This window comes from Gastrolobium bilobum, unplaced genomic scaffold (genome assembly GCF_033153095.1).
Source record: "Gastrolobium bilobum isolate Gb01-03AN ecotype WA unplaced genomic scaffold, APGP_CSIRO_Gbil_v1 utg693, whole genome shotgun sequence".
Taxonomy (NCBI): Eukaryota; Viridiplantae; Streptophyta; class Magnoliopsida; order Fabales; family Fabaceae; genus Gastrolobium; species Gastrolobium bilobum.
The window spans coordinates 119,992-138,233 of NW_026895687.1; the positions used below are offsets into that span (position 1 = coordinate 119,992).

General features: G+C 34.0%; 3 protein-coding genes across 3 annotated transcripts; 1 reads left to right on the top strand and 2 right to left on the bottom strand.

Moving 5' to 3' along the window:
* Positions 1-1,091: 1,091 nt before the first annotated feature.
* Positions 1,092-6,969, bottom strand: LOC133291490 (geranylgeranyl transferase type-2 subunit alpha 1). The gene is made up of 8 exons (XM_061489760.1): positions 6,710-6,969; positions 6,425-6,590; positions 6,148-6,308; positions 5,944-6,048; positions 3,918-4,715; positions 3,622-3,802; positions 2,826-3,009; positions 1,092-2,419 (listed from the first exon to the last, which is right to left on the bottom strand). Exons 1-8 carry the CDS (start codon positions 6,823-6,825, stop codon positions 2,031-2,033), a joined length of 2,100 nt encoding a protein of 699 aa, XP_061345744.1. The 5' UTR covers positions 6,826-6,969; the 3' UTR covers positions 1,092-2,030.
* A 2,123-nt stretch (positions 6,970-9,092) lies between these two features.
* On the top strand, positions 9,093-11,696 carry LOC133291527 (protein SICKLE). The gene is made up of 3 exons (XM_061489806.1): positions 9,093-9,277; positions 9,610-9,927; positions 10,576-11,696. The coding sequence occupies exons 2-3, from the start codon at positions 9,615-9,617 to the stop codon at positions 11,196-11,198; spliced, it is 936 nt and encodes a 311-aa protein (XP_061345790.1). The 5' UTR covers positions 9,093-9,277; positions 9,610-9,614; the 3' UTR covers positions 11,199-11,696.
* A 163-nt stretch (positions 11,697-11,859) lies between these two features.
* On the bottom strand, positions 11,860-15,811 carry LOC133291499 (VIN3-like protein 1). Its single transcript, XM_061489773.1, has 6 exons — positions 15,782-15,811; positions 15,108-15,247; positions 14,282-14,971; positions 13,694-14,013; positions 12,595-12,893; positions 11,860-12,516 (listed from the first exon to the last, which is right to left on the bottom strand). The coding sequence occupies exons 1-6, from the start codon at positions 15,809-15,811 to the stop codon at positions 12,034-12,036; spliced, it is 1,962 nt and encodes a 653-aa protein (XP_061345757.1). The 3' UTR covers positions 11,860-12,033.
* Positions 15,812-18,242: the final 2,431 nt, after the last annotated feature.

The window sequence follows — 18,242 nt, forward strand, 5'->3', positions numbered from 1 at the left end:
TCATGTTAATGTTGTTCAGCCCATGCACAAGGCTGGCTTGTTTTGCAAATTTATATAGGTTTAATCTAACTCTAATATCAATAGTTGCGTGCTGATTTATATTCAAGATTTAAAGTTTTCTAAGCTTGCCAAAAGTTCTCAAAAGCGAATAAATCTTAGATGCATCTGTTGCACTTAGATTAAGTGTATTACACCATTGAGAGCATTACACGTCAAAGGAGAGAGAATTTTGGCTGACATGTAATGTTTTCATTGATATGATACACTGAATCTTTGGTGTAACAGTAGCACCAAAAATTTATTCCTCAAAAGCTTACGAAGGATGGTCACAAAAATGAAAAATCCTTACACATAAGAGTATAAATTTCCGTGACATGCAAAGGATGCGATTATGTTAGTTTTAGAGGGAAAAAATGACTGGTTCATGAAATAGATCGGAAAGCAAAGGAAAACAACCCCTGAAAGTTTGGACCTTTAATACGTTAAAAGGGAAGAGTCCCCGTGCCCTGCAAGTTATTTTTTTTTTTGGTAACCAAAAAATATCCCGTGCCCTGCAAGTTACCAATGAATAACTAAACTTAATTTTCTAATAGGTATAATAATCACCTTAACTTTTAATTTATTATTCCTTTTTGTCAATTACATAAAAAAGTATTTTTAAATAATGTTATATATAATAAAATAATTTAATAATTATAACACATTTTCTTGTAATAATGCATTGAACCAAACAAATATCCTATTTATTCTTAAAGATTTTAAAAGAAGAATTTCAAGAATTTTAAATGCTAACCAAATAAATCGATATTTTTATAGTATACTAAAACAGAATGTTTATCATAATATTCGTTCTCAGGAATGCATTTATATAGCTTAGAACAAAGGCCCCTTGTGCATTAAATGAAAGCATTGAAACACTGAATATTGTGTTTTCCCTATTACCTGTTTTGAAAGTCTGTAGTAACTGTGTAATGTCCATTCTGAAATGGCGCAACACCATTAGATTTCATTGCCAATTGAAAATAAATACGAGAGGACTATCATCCTATCGAATCCTGAGAATTTATGTTAGTGGAAGGATCGCCACTATATGGATCTACTTGAATCTGATTAATTGTGTTTCTAATAAACTAGTAGGAAAATTAAAAAGTGTAAATGGAGATAATAATGTTGGAACAACCGTCCAATACGAGTTAGTTTATCACAAAATACTTCATCTACATTTATTTTTGAATTTTTCACTCCTATTGATAAGATAACACCAATCTGACCTTCAAGGATTGCGTGTAGAGGCAATAGTATAACTTCCATCCCCTTCCCACTCCACTCCTGTTCAGACATACACGACCGCTGCAAGGCCTTTCCCTTGGACTGAATTTACAACTGACCTATCTGTTAGATCCACGTTACTCATCCTGAAGATATTTGCTAGTTGCTGATTTGAATCAGTAGGTACTCAGCTAGGAATGGCCTCTCCATCTGTGACCACCATTAGGTTTATGCAATGTCCAAAATACTGGTTTCAGATGTCAGGGACCAAGAGCTAAAGATTACATATAAAGATGCTTCATATGTCTCCAGCCATCAAAACTATATAAATTGAGACAAATTCATGACGAACAAGGAATATAAAAGGGCTTGCATATGCTTGAGGATCAGAACATTTGCAAATGATTAAGGCAAACACAACGCGTTTAGAATAAAGGGTATATATCACTCGTTAATGATGTAGATTGGTATTTGTATACAGTAAAAAAAAATGTTACCGACTTGTTTTACTGTACTAGCAGCTGATGAGAAAAAGAAATTGCACTTTATCATTGCAAGTATACCCAATGTGTGAATAATCTATTTGATGAAAGAGCTATACATCACATTGTACAACATCAATATCAACTACACCTTTATCCCAAATTAATTGGGATCGGTGGTAGATGAACTCGAATAAAATATACGAAAAGGTTGAAAAAAGATAATAAATAAAATAGTAGCAGAAAAAAAATATTTCGTCCATAAAATCCATGATTCTGTCAAGATAATTCTCTACCATCCAGCCACTTTAGTGCAGGCAAAACTTTGACGAGAAATAATCTGAAGTTCTCATCAGCAATTGCATTTCCTTTTATGTCTAACTCTGTCAAATTCAAACTTTCAAATATCATGAAAGCTTCCCAAAATTTTGTAGCACTGAAGCAGCCGGAAAGGATTTCAAAACGGTCCCATGCAAATTCTTCAGTATGAGACAAAGGAGAAAAGCATAGGTATCTTCTTGTGTCAATAGAGTGTAAACCTATTTCATTGTGTGAGATATTCAACACTTTAAGAGACCTAAGTAGTCTAAGAGGCCCCAGAACAGTTAAACTACGAAGTATGTTGTGACTCAAATTCAAACAAGACAAAAGTTGCATGGCCTCCAATCCTGTCAAAAGATTCGGGATGTATGAGACATTTTTCTTTCCACTTTAGATACAACAACAAATAATCAAAAGCTATAACTTCAAAAGTACATATCCAAGGATAAAACCAAATACATTTGTCAGAGCAAGAGAGTACAGACATCCTTTCAGGACTCAAATTCAATTGCATAATTTGAAACCCCAGATGGCATCTTGTGTTCAATTTTGTTTGTTTCCACAATTCATATGTAATACAAAATCTAGATTAACTTGTTTATAGTTGAGGAAATGCATATTGCATGAAACGAACAAAATCCAGAATGACAGATTGCTAAAGTACCAAAAACAAAAATAGAAGAGCATAAGTTAAAAGGTACAAACAATTTTGCTAGGAACTTAAAGAGAAAATTCAATTCATGAAAATTATACCTTCAATTGATTGAAGTTCGTTGTGGCTAAGATCTAGCATTTGCACCCACAATAGATTCTCAGTGCATCCAAACCGTGACAACGATAGATTTTGTAAACGTAGACAGACATAACCAGCAATTGTCTCTGTTGCATCTTTATGGTAGTGGCAGAATGGTAGTAAAGATTCCCTGGTCGAAGTTATCTAACAAATGACAAAAACATGAAAAGGAAAAATTAATTATTTTATGGCAGAAACAGAAAAATTTGCAACAAAAAAGGCAATGTAAACATAAGAATATACTTAAAACTGGTTGCCCACATTGAAGCATCAAAATTTAGCACAATTTTATGGAAAAACCAGTTCACTTGACAACAAATCAACAGTCATGAAGAAAATGTCATGAATAAAAGCACAAGATATTGCAATCTATGAAGCTCAGCAAGCATTTAGTTCTTTCAGAAATCATCCTAGAAATCTGAAAATATCATGTGTTTCCTGGAAATCCTCTCTGATAATCCTGATCAAACACATTTCTGATCATGTCACAGACAAAGTAAACATGTTGATTTGCAAAACATGCCTTGGGAGTACTTATGAGTATATAAAATGAAATGTTCTGTTATTCTTGCTGGCTGCCATACTGTAATGTATATTGATTGAAATTCACACCTGACATCATTATTAACAACAGTGAAAAGAGTACGGAACCAAGTAATTGTAGACATGTAATACTGAAAAAGAATAAACTACCTAATGAAGTAATATCAGGGTCAGGCTACACTTAGACATGTAATACTGAAAAAAAAAAATTACCTGATGAAGTAATACTAGACTACGCTCATCCTTATAGTATAGAGAATGTGTTGGATCTAACTTCATCAGATCATCATAAAGTTGAAGAACTTCTTCAGTATGAACCAATTTTTTAGCACGTGGAAATGATAAGGAATCAAGAGCACTCAAAAGTCTAGCAAGTGTAAGCTTTCCAATTTTACTACAAAATGCAATAAGCCAACATTTAGAAACAAAACAAGCGAAAAAGGAAGGAAAAGAACTTAGAAGGTGGCATTTCAAACAGCAAAATCATCCACTTAACAAATCAATCTTACCAGTCAAACTCTGACAATAAATCCCGAAAGTTAGTTATTTCTTTAACAATTGCCTCTGCACACCATGTGGAAGTTGCTGGAATATGACCAATCTCAGTAGTTAGTTCACCAGCGGAAACAATGAAGTCTGATTCCTGAAAATGCTCAAGTTTTTGGAAATTGTTATCCTCCCATGAAGTCATTTTTCCAGTGTGTCCTTCAGCAGGTTCTGTAGAGGCAGTCAGTTTACACAGTTTAAAGGAAATTTGGTAAGGATGGCCAGATTGATATCCATTTGAAGATACAACACCCTTAGAATGATCGATGGTAATCTCTACTGGGTAAGTTTTCGACATTTGGAGGTCAATGTTTCCCATGTTTAAATATGTAACCCAAACTTGAGCAGTATTAGAGTTGCTTGTTGAAAGCGGTTTCCAAACAAGATCCCCATTTATAAGTTCAGATTTAACAGTTACAGTGGATGAGTTGACACCTTCAACAGCTTGATTGAAATAAAGAACGATTGGAAGCGTTTCTATGTCTGATAGTGTACAATTTAACACAGATAAACCAGAACCATGAAGGCACTTGTTTCCCTGCAGAGTTATATTAGATCCATGGGAAGGCCAAGATGAAATAATTAGAGGAGCATCGGTTTTCACTGTTTGATCAATAAGCCAAAGATGATAAAACCAGCCACTCTGATCATCTGGATCCGTAAAAAGAGCATTGTGGACAAGCTCAAACTCCTCTTCCAAAATGAGCTCTTTAGGGAAATATCCTTCAGCCTTTCTTTTCAGCAAATTAGACAAAAGGATACTGAAAATTTTGCAATGGAAAATGTATCAATAAAACTAGTTATTGAAGAATCACATTTTATCCAATGAAACTCAATCTTAAAAGTAGCTGAGGATTTAAGAATTGAGTTGAATTGAAAATCTTTTGATAGGACATGGCATATCACTGTGTCAAGAACTAGAAGGGGTCATTTTAAAAATATATGCGATAATATACTATATGTTTATGCTTATCTCCATAAGAATTATGTAGAATTTTACAAAGAAGCATCATTATTGATTATGGACAAAACAAAAAAAAAAAATATTTGGATTTCTTTTCCTTTTTCAATTTAAATGTGGTAAATTTCATGAGAAATGCTTCATGTTGATTCATGGAATCAATAGTTTCTTTTCTTTCCTTTTTTATTGTGCTAGCTTTAATGTAGAGGTTTTAATTGCATTTTGATGGAAATCAACAAAAGTGTTATCACCTTGAGGGTTTTCTTTGCCAAACTATTTAATTAAAGGAGCATATCAATTATCCATTGCATAATTAATTGAATTCATCAATTTCATCTATGGGCCCATGAAACTTTTGCCTTGCTGCTGGACTGTTATATCATTTTCCTTCTCTCTCTTACAAAGTAGATGAGGCACAATAAAGCCCTATATTAGACTGTTTGGGACCAAAATGGGAAAATTTTCTATCACAACTTAACATTCAATGATTACCAAGTGCCAATACTAATTTTTTACTAAGCTTCAACAATCAGGAACTAGAGTTTCTAGTGTGCAGTAGAACATTTAAATCTTTGATGTGCCAGGCATAGATATACTAGTTATGGTAAAATCCAATATCTTTTTCCAGAAATTCTAAGATGTTGACATCCTTATCTTCCATTGTAGTCTACAAACACAGATGGACATAGGTGTTCAAGCAAACCACTGATCTCGGTGATGACTAATCAGGCTTAGTTACCAGAGGTACACATCCAAGACAGAACCCAAAAGTATTTAAAAATGCAAGGTTGATAGATAATAATGTTTGTTCCAACAGCATTCCATTAGAATAAAACAAACATGAGTGGCTAAACCAATCTCATTTGTACCATTCCAATACGTAGCAAGTTATAATTTCATCCTTTTCGAAGGCAATTAATGGAAATTTTACAAGTGCTGAAAAAACATAACCCAAGCATTAAGTAATTTAATCACTGTATAATGTCCCTTTCTAATGATTAAACATTTAAAAATGGTGATACTCATACCTACGATTGTGCCACGCAGAGTAATTGCTAAAATTGGCCCCAATCACTTCCTCCGTATATTTCAACTCATCCTCATCCGATCTTTTCATCAGTTCAGTAACAAACCTGGAACAATTATCAACAGAACACAAAGATCTTTCAAATTGCATAATTTGGATTAAAAAAATTAAATAGGGCACAAAAACGGAACAGAATAAATTTAACCTTCGGTAGTTCCACGCATGGAAATTTCGAGGATCGGCCTTCTGAAAAGCATCGAGAAGGCGCAACTCGTTATCTATGGATGAATGCCCCTTGCTTAGCACCCATTTTCGATGATGCCACGCACCGTATGACTTGAAATTCTTCCTCAACGCACTCTCAACCTAAATAACAACATCAACAACAACAATTGAAACAATTTTCACAATTTTTTTTTTAAATTAAACTGAAAACACTGTTTATAATTTTGTTTTAATTAAAAGTTAATAAATAGCCGCACCACTCTGAGCTCTTCATCGAGAAGAGATTTGATGGAGTTAGGATCAGAGAAATCTGAATGAGAGAGGAAGTGTTGGACTGCGAGTTTTCTGTAATTCCAAGCTGTGTGCCATTCTGGATTATTCTCCACTAACTTGGCGTTTGCCTCTAATGCTTCCTTAGTATATCTGCAAAAACAAAACGGATTTAACCGATTCGTATCAGAATAACACGTGGCTTCGAGAAAAGAGAAAGAGAAAGAGAGAGTGGAATAGGGATAGGGATAGGGATTGGAGAAAGAAGCAACATGCGATTGTGGTGATTGGCGAGGAAGTGAGATTGAAGTGAGCGAAGCTTTTCAGCTTTGGCTGATGAAGCTGCTGCGTCTTCTTGCTTCAACGGTTTGCGAGGACGACCGTGCATTTTTTTTTCACTCTGCTATGGCCAACCATTAAGCTACAGCTACTAATCGGAATGGGAATTCACCCATCTCAGATCTAATGTTTTCGTGAGATTCTTCTACTTGGAAGTGAGTCAGCTATAAAGTCTTCAATGGGTTTTTTTTAAAGTACCACCATTTTAGGAAGCTGAGAGGAAACAAATTACATTTTTTTTGGTAGACCAAAAAATTTACATATTTAAATAGGCAATACGATATTCACACATATGTACCACCGATACGACACGTGAAATCATGCGACATTTTGACACATCAATCTTAAAAAATTATGGATTTTGACACGCTGGAAAACTTTTTAATATTAAATAATATTTTTAATTTATATAGTGTATATTTCATTTAATATTTAATAATTTAACAAAAAAATGAAACTAAATTAATAATACTCATCAACACGTTATAAAGATGGAAGCTTTAATAAAAAAAATAAGAACTGGGATGAGAGCGATATAATATCAGATAGAGAGATCAAATCATATTAGAGAGAGATCAGCGAGAAGGAGATACAACAAGAGCGTGATAGGAATTGACAACAACGATGCTGAGATGATCTCTTATCTACTTAAGGAGAAAAAAGATAAAAAAATAAAATTGATATGATCAGGTGGAAACTTTATTAACATATTTTAATTTTTAAAAAAAATAATTTATTTTTAAAAAAATTACGAAAATGCCATTTGACCGTGTCGGACACGATCAAATTCGCATGTCGGAATGGTCAACGTGTCGAAAAAAAGTTGACCGCATGTCCGACACCGTGTCGGAGCGTGTCGCCGTGTCGAGCGTGTCGGACACGACTCTCCCTGTTTTTACAAGTGTCTGTGCTTCCTTGATTCTCACTACCAAATAATGTTATTATCAATGTTACTATCATATTTTAATCGTTGATTTTTTCCAATCAATAATTATCATTTATTGCGAATTAATTAATAATTGACTAATGAATTTGATTTTTGGAAATAATAATCGTTAATTGGCGAAAATTAACGGTTACGATATGGTACTAACATTATTTGATAATAATAATATTCTATCTCATTTAAATTACATCTTAATAATTTATTACATCTTAATAATTTAAAATTATATTTTAGATTCATCATTTTTTATTTTTTTGGTGAGAGTAAATTCATCATATTTATATATATGGGAAAAGTGTTTGTCATTTTAAATGACATAAAGTTATGTCATTTTAAGAGAGAGAGACACAAATAATTTTTTTATTTAAAATTTAAATTAAAAAAAAAACCACACACTTTCTCTCTCTCATGATTTTCATTTTTTGTGTCTATCTCTCTCCTAAAATGACATAACTTATGTCATTTAAAATGACAAACTACAAATCCTTATATATAAATATCACATCAAAAATCAAATCCTTATTTCATATGTGTATCTTTGGTACCTAGTTTACTACTTTATAAGTTGTAATGTTTAATAATTTTTTTTTATGGATGAGTGGTTTTATTATTTTTTATGAGGGAAAAGTGTTTGTCATTTTAAATGACAGAAAGTTATGTTATTTTAAGAGAGATACAGACATATAAAATATGAATTTTAAATTAAAAAAAACCACTCACTTTCTCTCTCCCATGATTTCTGTTTTTCTGTGTCTATCTCTCTCTTAAAATGACATAACTTATGTCATTTAAAATGACAAACACCAAACCCTATTTATTAATTAGTTATTTAAAATTTTAGTTAAATTTTATGTAAGTTATTGTGAGTTTTTTTAATTAAATTTTAATTAGTGATTGTAAGTTTAATATTGGAAAATTTACTATGAAACTAAATAAATATTAAATATTATTACGAGAGAGCGCGGCAGAAATCATGGAAGAAAAAAAATAATTTATATTAAATAACAATTGTTGATTTGATTCCATTGAGATGATCAAATTAGTTGTAAAAGATAATAAATTTATTTTAGTGGTAAGTGTATTTTTTTTATATCAAAAAATAATGTTGATTTGATTTTATCTATTTAATTAATTGTAAAGATGGTAAACTTTTGTGTGATAAGCGTATCGGTTACCATATTTTTAGAATGAGGATTGTTTTTCTTATGTTGCATGAGATAAAACAATCTTCAATACACATAAATTTTATATGAAATACACTTTAATTTTATTTTATTTTTCCTACTCTCTCTTCTTTTTGTGATAGTAGAAAAATTACTCTTATGCATAAGAAAAATAATTCTCTTTTAGAATATCAAACGCAGAAAAAAGAAGCAACAAAAACCTAGAAACAGAACCCGTAGCCCGTGCTGCAACGCTGCGTCGTTGACTGGTTCTCGCTGCAATTCGCCGTCACGCACTCTCCGACCGTCTGGTTGCTTCTGGGACTTGTCATTGCTTGGTTCTTCTAGTCGCACTCTACGCGTCGCTGCAACTTGTTTGAACCCTAATCCTTGTAAATTTTATTTCCTTTTTGTTTTTTGATTTTTTGATTGATGTTGCATTAATTAAATAAAAAATAATCGGATTTCTTGCACTACGCCAAATGCATCAGAGTCTGATTTGGGGTTTGTTTCAATATTACTTTGTTGAAATTTCAGTTTTGAAAATTTCGTACTTTTTAGTTTGTAGTAAACTGGCTATGGCTATCGTTCACCTTTTCAGCTTTTGTTTTTGCTGTTCTCATGCCATTTACGAGCACGGTTTAAAGCTGCCGTTTGTGAAAAATGTGTGATGGCTGTTATCCATATTGTGACTTGTGGGTTTAATTGCTTTTTGGATTCTTAGGTTGCATGGAGGATTCAGAGCAAAGGAAGAAAAGGCTGAAAGAAATGCGCTCGCAGGCTGATCAAGCTGAAGTTTCTGGTGGTGTTGAAGGTTCTGGGGTGCCTGGTATTCTCTCAAATCCCCTGATTGAAGCTCCTTCCACTACGCCATCACGGGATAAATCATATGCTGCTCCAAGATTTGACTATTATACAGATCCAATGAGTGCATTCTCTTCTAACAAAAGGAGCAATGCCAATATCCAGGCTGCACAGGAATATTTCCCACCTCCAAATTTTGGTGGTTCTCCTATGGCGCAATTTTCATCACCACATCCAGGTACTGATTTGTCTATCTGTTACTGTTCACTTGACTTCAGTATCCTTTAATTTGAGATGATTAATAAGTAACCAAGCAGACATTGCTGACCATCAGAGTCCTTATATGCATACTGGAATAAGGACTTTAGCCCTTCCCTTCTAACTCCTTTTTAGTATAGGGTAAACTGTTATTTTTTACCCCTTCAAATACTGAGTTTTCGTCGATTTAGTTCTCAGAAGATTATTTACTTCAATTGACTACAATCTACATCTAAAATTTGACCCAATTAAGAAGGAAAACAGGTCTTCCAAAGATCATGTAAATCAAATCAATTTAGATTTTAGGTTAAAGAAACTTGGTTGAGTCAAATTCGGATATCAATTGAAGTAATTTTTGGAGGATTCAATTGATGTAATTCCAATCTTTCAAGGACCATAACTTCAGTTTACTCTTTAATGTATGAGATGTTTCTCTGGTCTATTTTCATTAAACAATGGTTGACTGGAGGTATGCTGCATTGTTTTTATGAGTTATTACATGTTATTGTATTGTTATGATATTTAGTGTTAACTACAGGGAGTTTCTCTCTTGTACTCTGATCACTATGTAGATTTACCTTTTCTTTTTCCTCTCTGATAATTTACATTCATTGATTTGAAATAACAGGATCAACAAATCCACAGATGACTCCCTCTCCCACTCAAATATCGCCAGCAGCCTATAGAAATCCAGTCTGGAATGGACCTAGAAGCCCTGCTCAATATAACTTTCCATTCCGTCCATCAAGTGGGGGTATATATTCAAGTCCTAGATTTGAACCATCAGGTCGTCCTTTATATAACTCTGGACAGGGCATAATTCACCGACCCAACCACAGTCTAAATCCTTCTCCAGGCTACGGGAACCGCCCTAGCCCTAGTCGAGGGCGGGGCAGGGGGTTCTGGCACAACACCAGAAGCCCTGTTTCAGGACGGGGTAGTGGACGGGGACCGAGTTCTCATGGTCATTGGTCCAATGAGGACAGAGCTTGTGGTCCAGATCGTTTTTGCAAGAGGTCCATGGTTGAAGATCCGTGGAAGCTTTTGCAACCTGTAATATGGAAGGCAACGGATGCTTATTCAAATACTTCACATACACCTGAGAATTTAAAACCCTGGACTTCAAGGTCAACAAATACAAAATGGGGAGAATCATCAACTGCTTCTGCCAAGTCCAATTCTGAACCAAGCCTTGCTGAGTACTTGGCTGCTGCATTCAATGAAGCTGCCAAGGATGCAGAAAATGTTTGATGGCTGCTGGAAGGGCCCATCATGATGTTACTAAGGAAAAAGAATGTCCAACCAGTTAAAAAACTGCAAGTTTAAATTACAAGTCATTTCATGGATGAATGCCAAGGCTCAGCTGTGTTAGTGTTAGTGTTAGTGTTAGTGTATGTTCTATACACCAAACATCCTGAGAAGTTTTTAGGAATGTGTTCGGGTTACCTCGCATGTGCCAATTAGTTGACCTCACAGTAAATTTACTCGTGCGGTCACAATTTCCATGCATGCTCTGGCTAGAAACCGTCAAACCGCGGAACGACATTTTGAGTGCAGTTATGGTGAATTCAAGTTTACATGTTTTGTCATTGCTGAACTAGAGAGACTGACTGAAATCATTTAATGGGCTATTAGGTTCGGATTAGGCTGGGAAAACTGAATGACTTTATATATGTTGTAAAATATAATTTTTGGAATTACACTATTTTACTAGAACATCTCATTTATGCCTTTACTTGACATTATAGACCGGTGTTAATCTTTTGTTTGATTTATTACCACAAGGTATTGATATTTGAGCCAAGCTAGAAATACACTGACGAATATATGAGGAGAAATTTAAGCTAGAGCCTTGGAGGGGATATGTGATATGTATTCAACAATCAATCCACTGATCAATAATCGAACCTAAATTGGTAAAGACAAAAAAAAGCAATGCACCCCACCTCCCATCGGAAAAACAATTGGAAAACCTGATCCATGGACTGCCCCTACAACTCCCACAAATTGTAAATAACTTTCTAAGTACCCAGTGCAATATAAACTTAAGTGTACTCAACCAAAACAAATATTTAGTGTTGAACCACTAAGGTTTTTGCTCGCAATATATCTCGTCGGTGAAAGTGTGTATGAGCTGGTCCGCCAAGCTTGCTGGGTCATCAATCAACGCATCAACAAAAGCACTAACAACCCTTCTCTCCTGCTGTGTAGCCTTGAGGCTGAACCAAGTGAGAAATTTTACTCTGAAGATTTCATCTATGTGTCCTTGATGCTCTAACCATTTGACTACCCTGACAGAATACTCGTAATCATTTTCCTGCAATTGCTTTCTAGAACTCAATCCAGTAAATTGCCTCATTTCATTGGGTTTAGAAGGTGTGGAAGGTGAAACCGCAGCAAAATTTCTATATGAAAAAAGTTCGACTGATGGAGGCTTGGTGAGGAATTCTTCAAACCTGCCCCTGATGTTCAAAAAGAGGTCTTTTGCAGGATGGTCTCCAGATGATAACTTTATGTCAGAGTTGAGAGATTCTACCTGATGATTTTCAGTAGTTATCTTAATTTGGTCCTGTGCACATATGTCCACAGCTGTAACTGAGGATCTCTGAGGTGACCATCTTGTATGATTCCCACCGCGTCTAATAACTTTTGAAGGAGAAATTGTGGGTTCATAAGGTGTCACCCATTTAGCTTCTGCTGCACCCAAAATCCCTGTGCTGCTGAAGAGAGAAGCCTTGCAAAAGTACTCAGTTGAAGGATGGAGGTTTTCTAACTTGAATCTTTTCTCAGGCCTCAAAACAATGAAGGTGGGTTGTTCAGGGTAGTCCGTTGTTGATATTCGGTGCCAAAGCCTGCAGCCTAGAAAGTTCTTTAAAAGTTTATCTTTGTATTCTAGCACAATGACCACTGAGGTAGGAAGACACTCTTCAAAACGTATAGAGCATGCTGCCAAAATAAATTACAAGAAGCCAAATCAGTGTAGCTCAATAGAAAAGCAAAATTAAATAATACAGGAAAATATAATGAAATCAGTGTTATTTACTGCTGATGATATTCTCTCCCCTATAAAATGCATATAGCGGAGCGAATGTGGGGCAAATGGAAATAAGGAATAAAATTATTTGTAATAGTTTGTTAGAGTAGCATTTACAGAGGATGGAAGATGGGCTAATACTTATTTTCGTTATATCCTATATTTTTTTCTACTGAAAAGTAAGGTGAAAGGGCAATAATCATTAGCCAAAACAATATTGTTTAATGGTCCTATTAATTAACTTCTACCTCTTCGACATGATGTCATATACAAACACGTAACATAAATAAAACAACAAAAAGAATGCAACCTCATTCATCTCAGTAATTACGCCTATCATGGGACTTGGAAGGTTTAATCCTTTTGAATTTCCAAATCTGCTATAATAAGCACTAATTGAAGAAAAAGTAAAACATTTTAGTTTCCCACTACATTCCCCAAATTTCATCTCATTTTTTAAGATGATTTACCAAGCCTTTGGTGAGAATCAAGTACTCAGATACAAATAAATGTTTATAATGCTATTGATCCATAATTTCAAGAACTAACCCAGTATCTATTTGTTTATAATATTGTATAACAGCTATCAAGGCAGTTTGCACTTTGACTACTGCGCTAAAGTGTAATTAACATGAAAATCAAGATAACTTCTGGTTCTGTCTTGTAATAAGAAGCTCAATTATCTGACCTTTACAAAAAATAGAAAGCTTACTTGCTGCATCTTTCTTTTCCACACAATTAGAGAAGAGGTCAGAAAACTTTGAATCAAAACATTCAACTGCAGTGGAGCACAACTTCTGAACCTCAGCACCACATGAGAGCCTGCTCACAATTCCACGTGTCATCCTTGCATATACATGATCCAGAGGTCCCACTTCATTCTCCAGTAATTTGAGAGCAGATTCTACAATCTTCTGCACTTCCTTGTAGACTTCCGTTCCTACAAGAATTTTGTGGGCCAAAAATATTCGCAAAGAAAGTATATCCACTCTTCTTGCTTCTTTGGCAACCAATAATTGCTTTCGCCATGTCCTGTAAAATCCATATATCCATTCAAATAGTCGAGTATATTTTACATGAGGCACCTTAAACTATTGCAGAGAAACCAATATGGCTTTGGCAATAAAACTTCTTTTGTGCATAAGTTTTCCCATTAACATATGAACATATGACAAGTAATTAATAGGATTTCTCTGTGTTCGTGTGTTTATACACATACAAATTTATTAGTGTATGCTACTATCTATGCATATTTTACTTGCGCACGTGTTCGCGTTTAAAAAGCATATGACCTACTTACCTCATTAGTTCATTAATTTTTCCACAAGAAACACAATAGAAGCTTCCATCCAACTTTATTCCGCAACTGCCCTTCAAAATACCAGAAATTTGATTATTCAAGGCACATTGCAAATGGCATGACATTCCACATGACTCCTCATTGGGAAGATCAGAGCTGCAGGTCAACCACAAACTAGGATCCTTGTTATCGTCATAACAATGACATATACAACAAGAACATCTCTTGCAAAAAGAATCTTCTGGATTCAATGTAGCTCTGCATGCTACGTTCTGACACAATGTGATTTTCACTGTTTCCTCTTTACTGCTCCCGAGAGGAGCATGATGTAAATCATGAGATGGAGGTCCTCTTTTCCTTTTAGATCCAATGCAACTATTGGCAGGAGAATTGGTAGGAGTATTTTGGATGATGTGCAAATTGGATTTCTTGGAAATTATCTTCAGAAGATGTTCTATCATTTGACTCTTATTATATCCTGTGTACTTCCTCTCTTTGCCTAATTCAGCACAGATTATTTCTAGAAGTTCCCTGCGTGTAAAGGATTGAAGCATATTTGGGGCATCTTTTGATACTCTAGCAATCTCATGGACTAGCCTTTGCTTGTCTTGCAAATTCAGCTCACCACATTTTGCAGGGTCAAGAATAAAACCTGTATTGAAATATGAACAGCATTCAACTTCATTATCGCTAAAGTGCAAATAAATGAAGTTCAACATAGTCATATGGAAATCTTTTAACAAATTTACAAAGTTCATGACTGTCCTCTAGCAAATTAAAAAGTGTATTTATCATCTGCCAAAAATATCTATGATGTATAAACAACATAGTAGTTAATAGCGCCGCAATAGCACCGTGAGCTGCGCCGTATGGGCGTTGTGGTGCGTCGCCGCAAGAGACTGCGCCGCCCCGGAACACAATAGCAGCTATTGCGATCGCATTTGTGGCCAAATCGCGGCCATATTGCTGTCATAAAGCAAAATGTCAATGTTGTCCTAAATTTAAATGTGTAACAGAAAATTTGTAAGAGTTTTTTAGTCTATCTGCGTCTCTCTATGTCACTTATGCTATCTCTGCCTTTAAAAAATGTTTCTTTTTGTCATTATTTCTGTCATATATCTATTCCGCTATTTCCGCAACTGCAACCCACTATAACGCTATAGCGTTTCTCGGGGTTGGCCGCAACGTGCCACAATCCACATTTGATAATTTTGATAAACAATATGTCTTAATTTAGGATAACTATTATAAAAAATGAAGAATGATGACGACAAAATGTGTATGTGTTTATGGCTATGTGAGGAAGGTGAAGACCAAAAAAGAAATAAACTATTATACTTTGATTAGTATATAGTTGGTCAAACTATGCATTAGTCATAATTCATAAATTGAAGGGCTTAAGGATAACAATAGCCTGTTAAAATTTCAGGCCCCTTGCTGCTTGTTTTGTCATCCTGAATAAAAAACAGGAAATTCTCGATTACATTAACCTCTTAAGACCATTTCATACAGTTCAATTCCAATGCACATCTCATATTTGTGAATTTCAGTAGATCTAGCTAAACATATTTCCTTTATCTTTCATAATTCCTACTTTATCTCATTAAGAGCAGGACATCAAGACAGCTGGTAGGTTTGAAAACTTATAATCTCTTCCCTTTATAAGTAGACAAGGTGCCATAAGACTAAAACACCCAGAATGGGATAACAGAATAGCAGCAGTTACAGATCAATAAACACACTTCCTTTTCCTTTTCTTTCTTTTTTTTAAAAAAAAATGTTAAGGTGAAAATATTGAAATTATTCTGGACAACTCAAAATCAGCTGCATTATCAATTCCAAAATTAAAATTAGAAGTTCCAAAACTGTCAAGTAATGTCCACTAAATTTGATGCCTTCAAGAAACTATTGTGTGGAAAAACTTGTGATTCATGTATCAGGAGGACTTGCTGGAGGCATAATATGGAAAATGCACACATACTGAACTAAAAGATGTCTCAAACACCAATGAGATTTCAGGGATTTACCCATATATGTTAAGCCTTAATTTCTGTAAATGACCAAACCACATAACCCAAAACCGCTAGGGGTAGAAATTATTTTAAAAAATTGAGAGAAGTATATTTTCTACTTGACTAGTTTTACCCCCTTATTTGGTAGGTGTTCCTGTTAGGAATAATAATTAAAAAACAGACAGTCATGTAAGTACTATATACTCACTAAAGCATGAACCACTTGTTATATGAAAAAAAATCTACTTATTAGGCACTTTGCATTTAGATGGCATTAAGTAATTAGTACCATAGTGGAGAAATTAAGGATGAGAGCTTAAATAGGGAACTCCAGTCTTGTATTTAAGTGCGCTAAGAAATAAGAATCATCTTCCTTTATAGATTTCCTTTTTCTTCTAATATTTCTGTGTTAATGTGATGGAAACAGGTAGGTAAAAATAAAATCACCCAACTAAACAAGGAAATAAAGCAATGCCATAATAATAACCCAAAACCGAGAACAATAGAGAAAATTGTATAACCTACATTGTGAACAGCACAACACCCACGATCAAATAAAGGGGAATACAATGCAAAACAAAGCCATAAACGTTCAACATCGTGTTATTTTTTATACTAAAGGAAAAATAAAAAAAAAATAAAAAAAAAACTTAAACCCCAGAAACCCAGTGGAACACCGAAAAAAAACAAAAAAGGAGGAGAAAAAACTGACCTGAGGAGCCCGAGTTGGTTTCCGTTAAAACACAACTCTTCTTCTCTTCTTCGCTCATGATTCTTCACAAAGTCACAAATCAGAATATACAATTTTTATCTCAGACTCAGTCGCATTACTAAATCTTTTTCTTGTAGAAAAAAGGGTGAGTGCACTGGCATGTAATTGAGCATTCAATGCTAGGAAACAAAACTTATGCCATGATGTGTGATTTTGTATAATTAAATTCCCGAAAAAGGAAACGCTGAAACAGAATGCCACAATACGAAATATTAAAAAGTGGCTTTTAATTTTAATTTTATAATATCTATATTTTTTTACTTTTTTTCTGAGCACTTTTTATGCCCTACTCGCTGCATGAACAGCCCACGCGCCATGCTCACCTGCTCCTTTTTTTTTATTCTCTTAATTATTGAATAAATTTTATTTTTGTTTTATTAAGTTATTTGGGTTTATTTTTAAAAAAAAATTCACATAAAATTTATCATAATAAAAAAGGATGGTTTTAGTTACCACCATTTTAGCCTTAACGACAACTAAATTTTTTTCATCAAAAAATTAATAAGAGTGATAAGTTTTCTCTGATAAAAAAAATAGGATATTGTTATTATCATATCTTAATCGTTGATTTTCGTCAATCAACGGTTATTATTTTCATAAATCAAATTCATTAATTAATTATTAATTCATAATAAATGATAATATTTGATTGACAAAAATCAAAGATAAGATATAATAATAAGTGCCTGTTTGGATCCTCTCTTTTTTAAGTTAGAAGCTACTTATAAATATAAGTTAGGTCAAACAGGTTTTGAGAAAAGCTCTTATAACCAAAAGCTCTTTTTTTTATAATGAAGAAAAAAGCTGAAAACTAAAAGCTCTTAGGAGGAGCTTTTTTTAAGCTCTTGGTTTTCTTGAATTGTGTTTTTTTTTTTAAATGAAGAGTGATAAAGATAAAAAGAGAGATAATTTACTTGAGATATGTGCTTTTAAGTAATTTTTAAGCTAAAATTTTTATGTAATTTCCAAACAGCTTTTAGCTTCTTCTTTTAAGCTCTTTTTTTTTAACTTTAACTTATAAGTAGCTTCTAGCTTAAAAATAAAATCATCCAAACAGGTTCTAACATTAGTTGATAGTAAATATGTCAAAAATATTAAGATATGTGATACTCTAGCTCGAATGCCATCCATTTCTGTTTTTTAATTGGATACAGGGCTTTTGTAAGCCCAACAACTA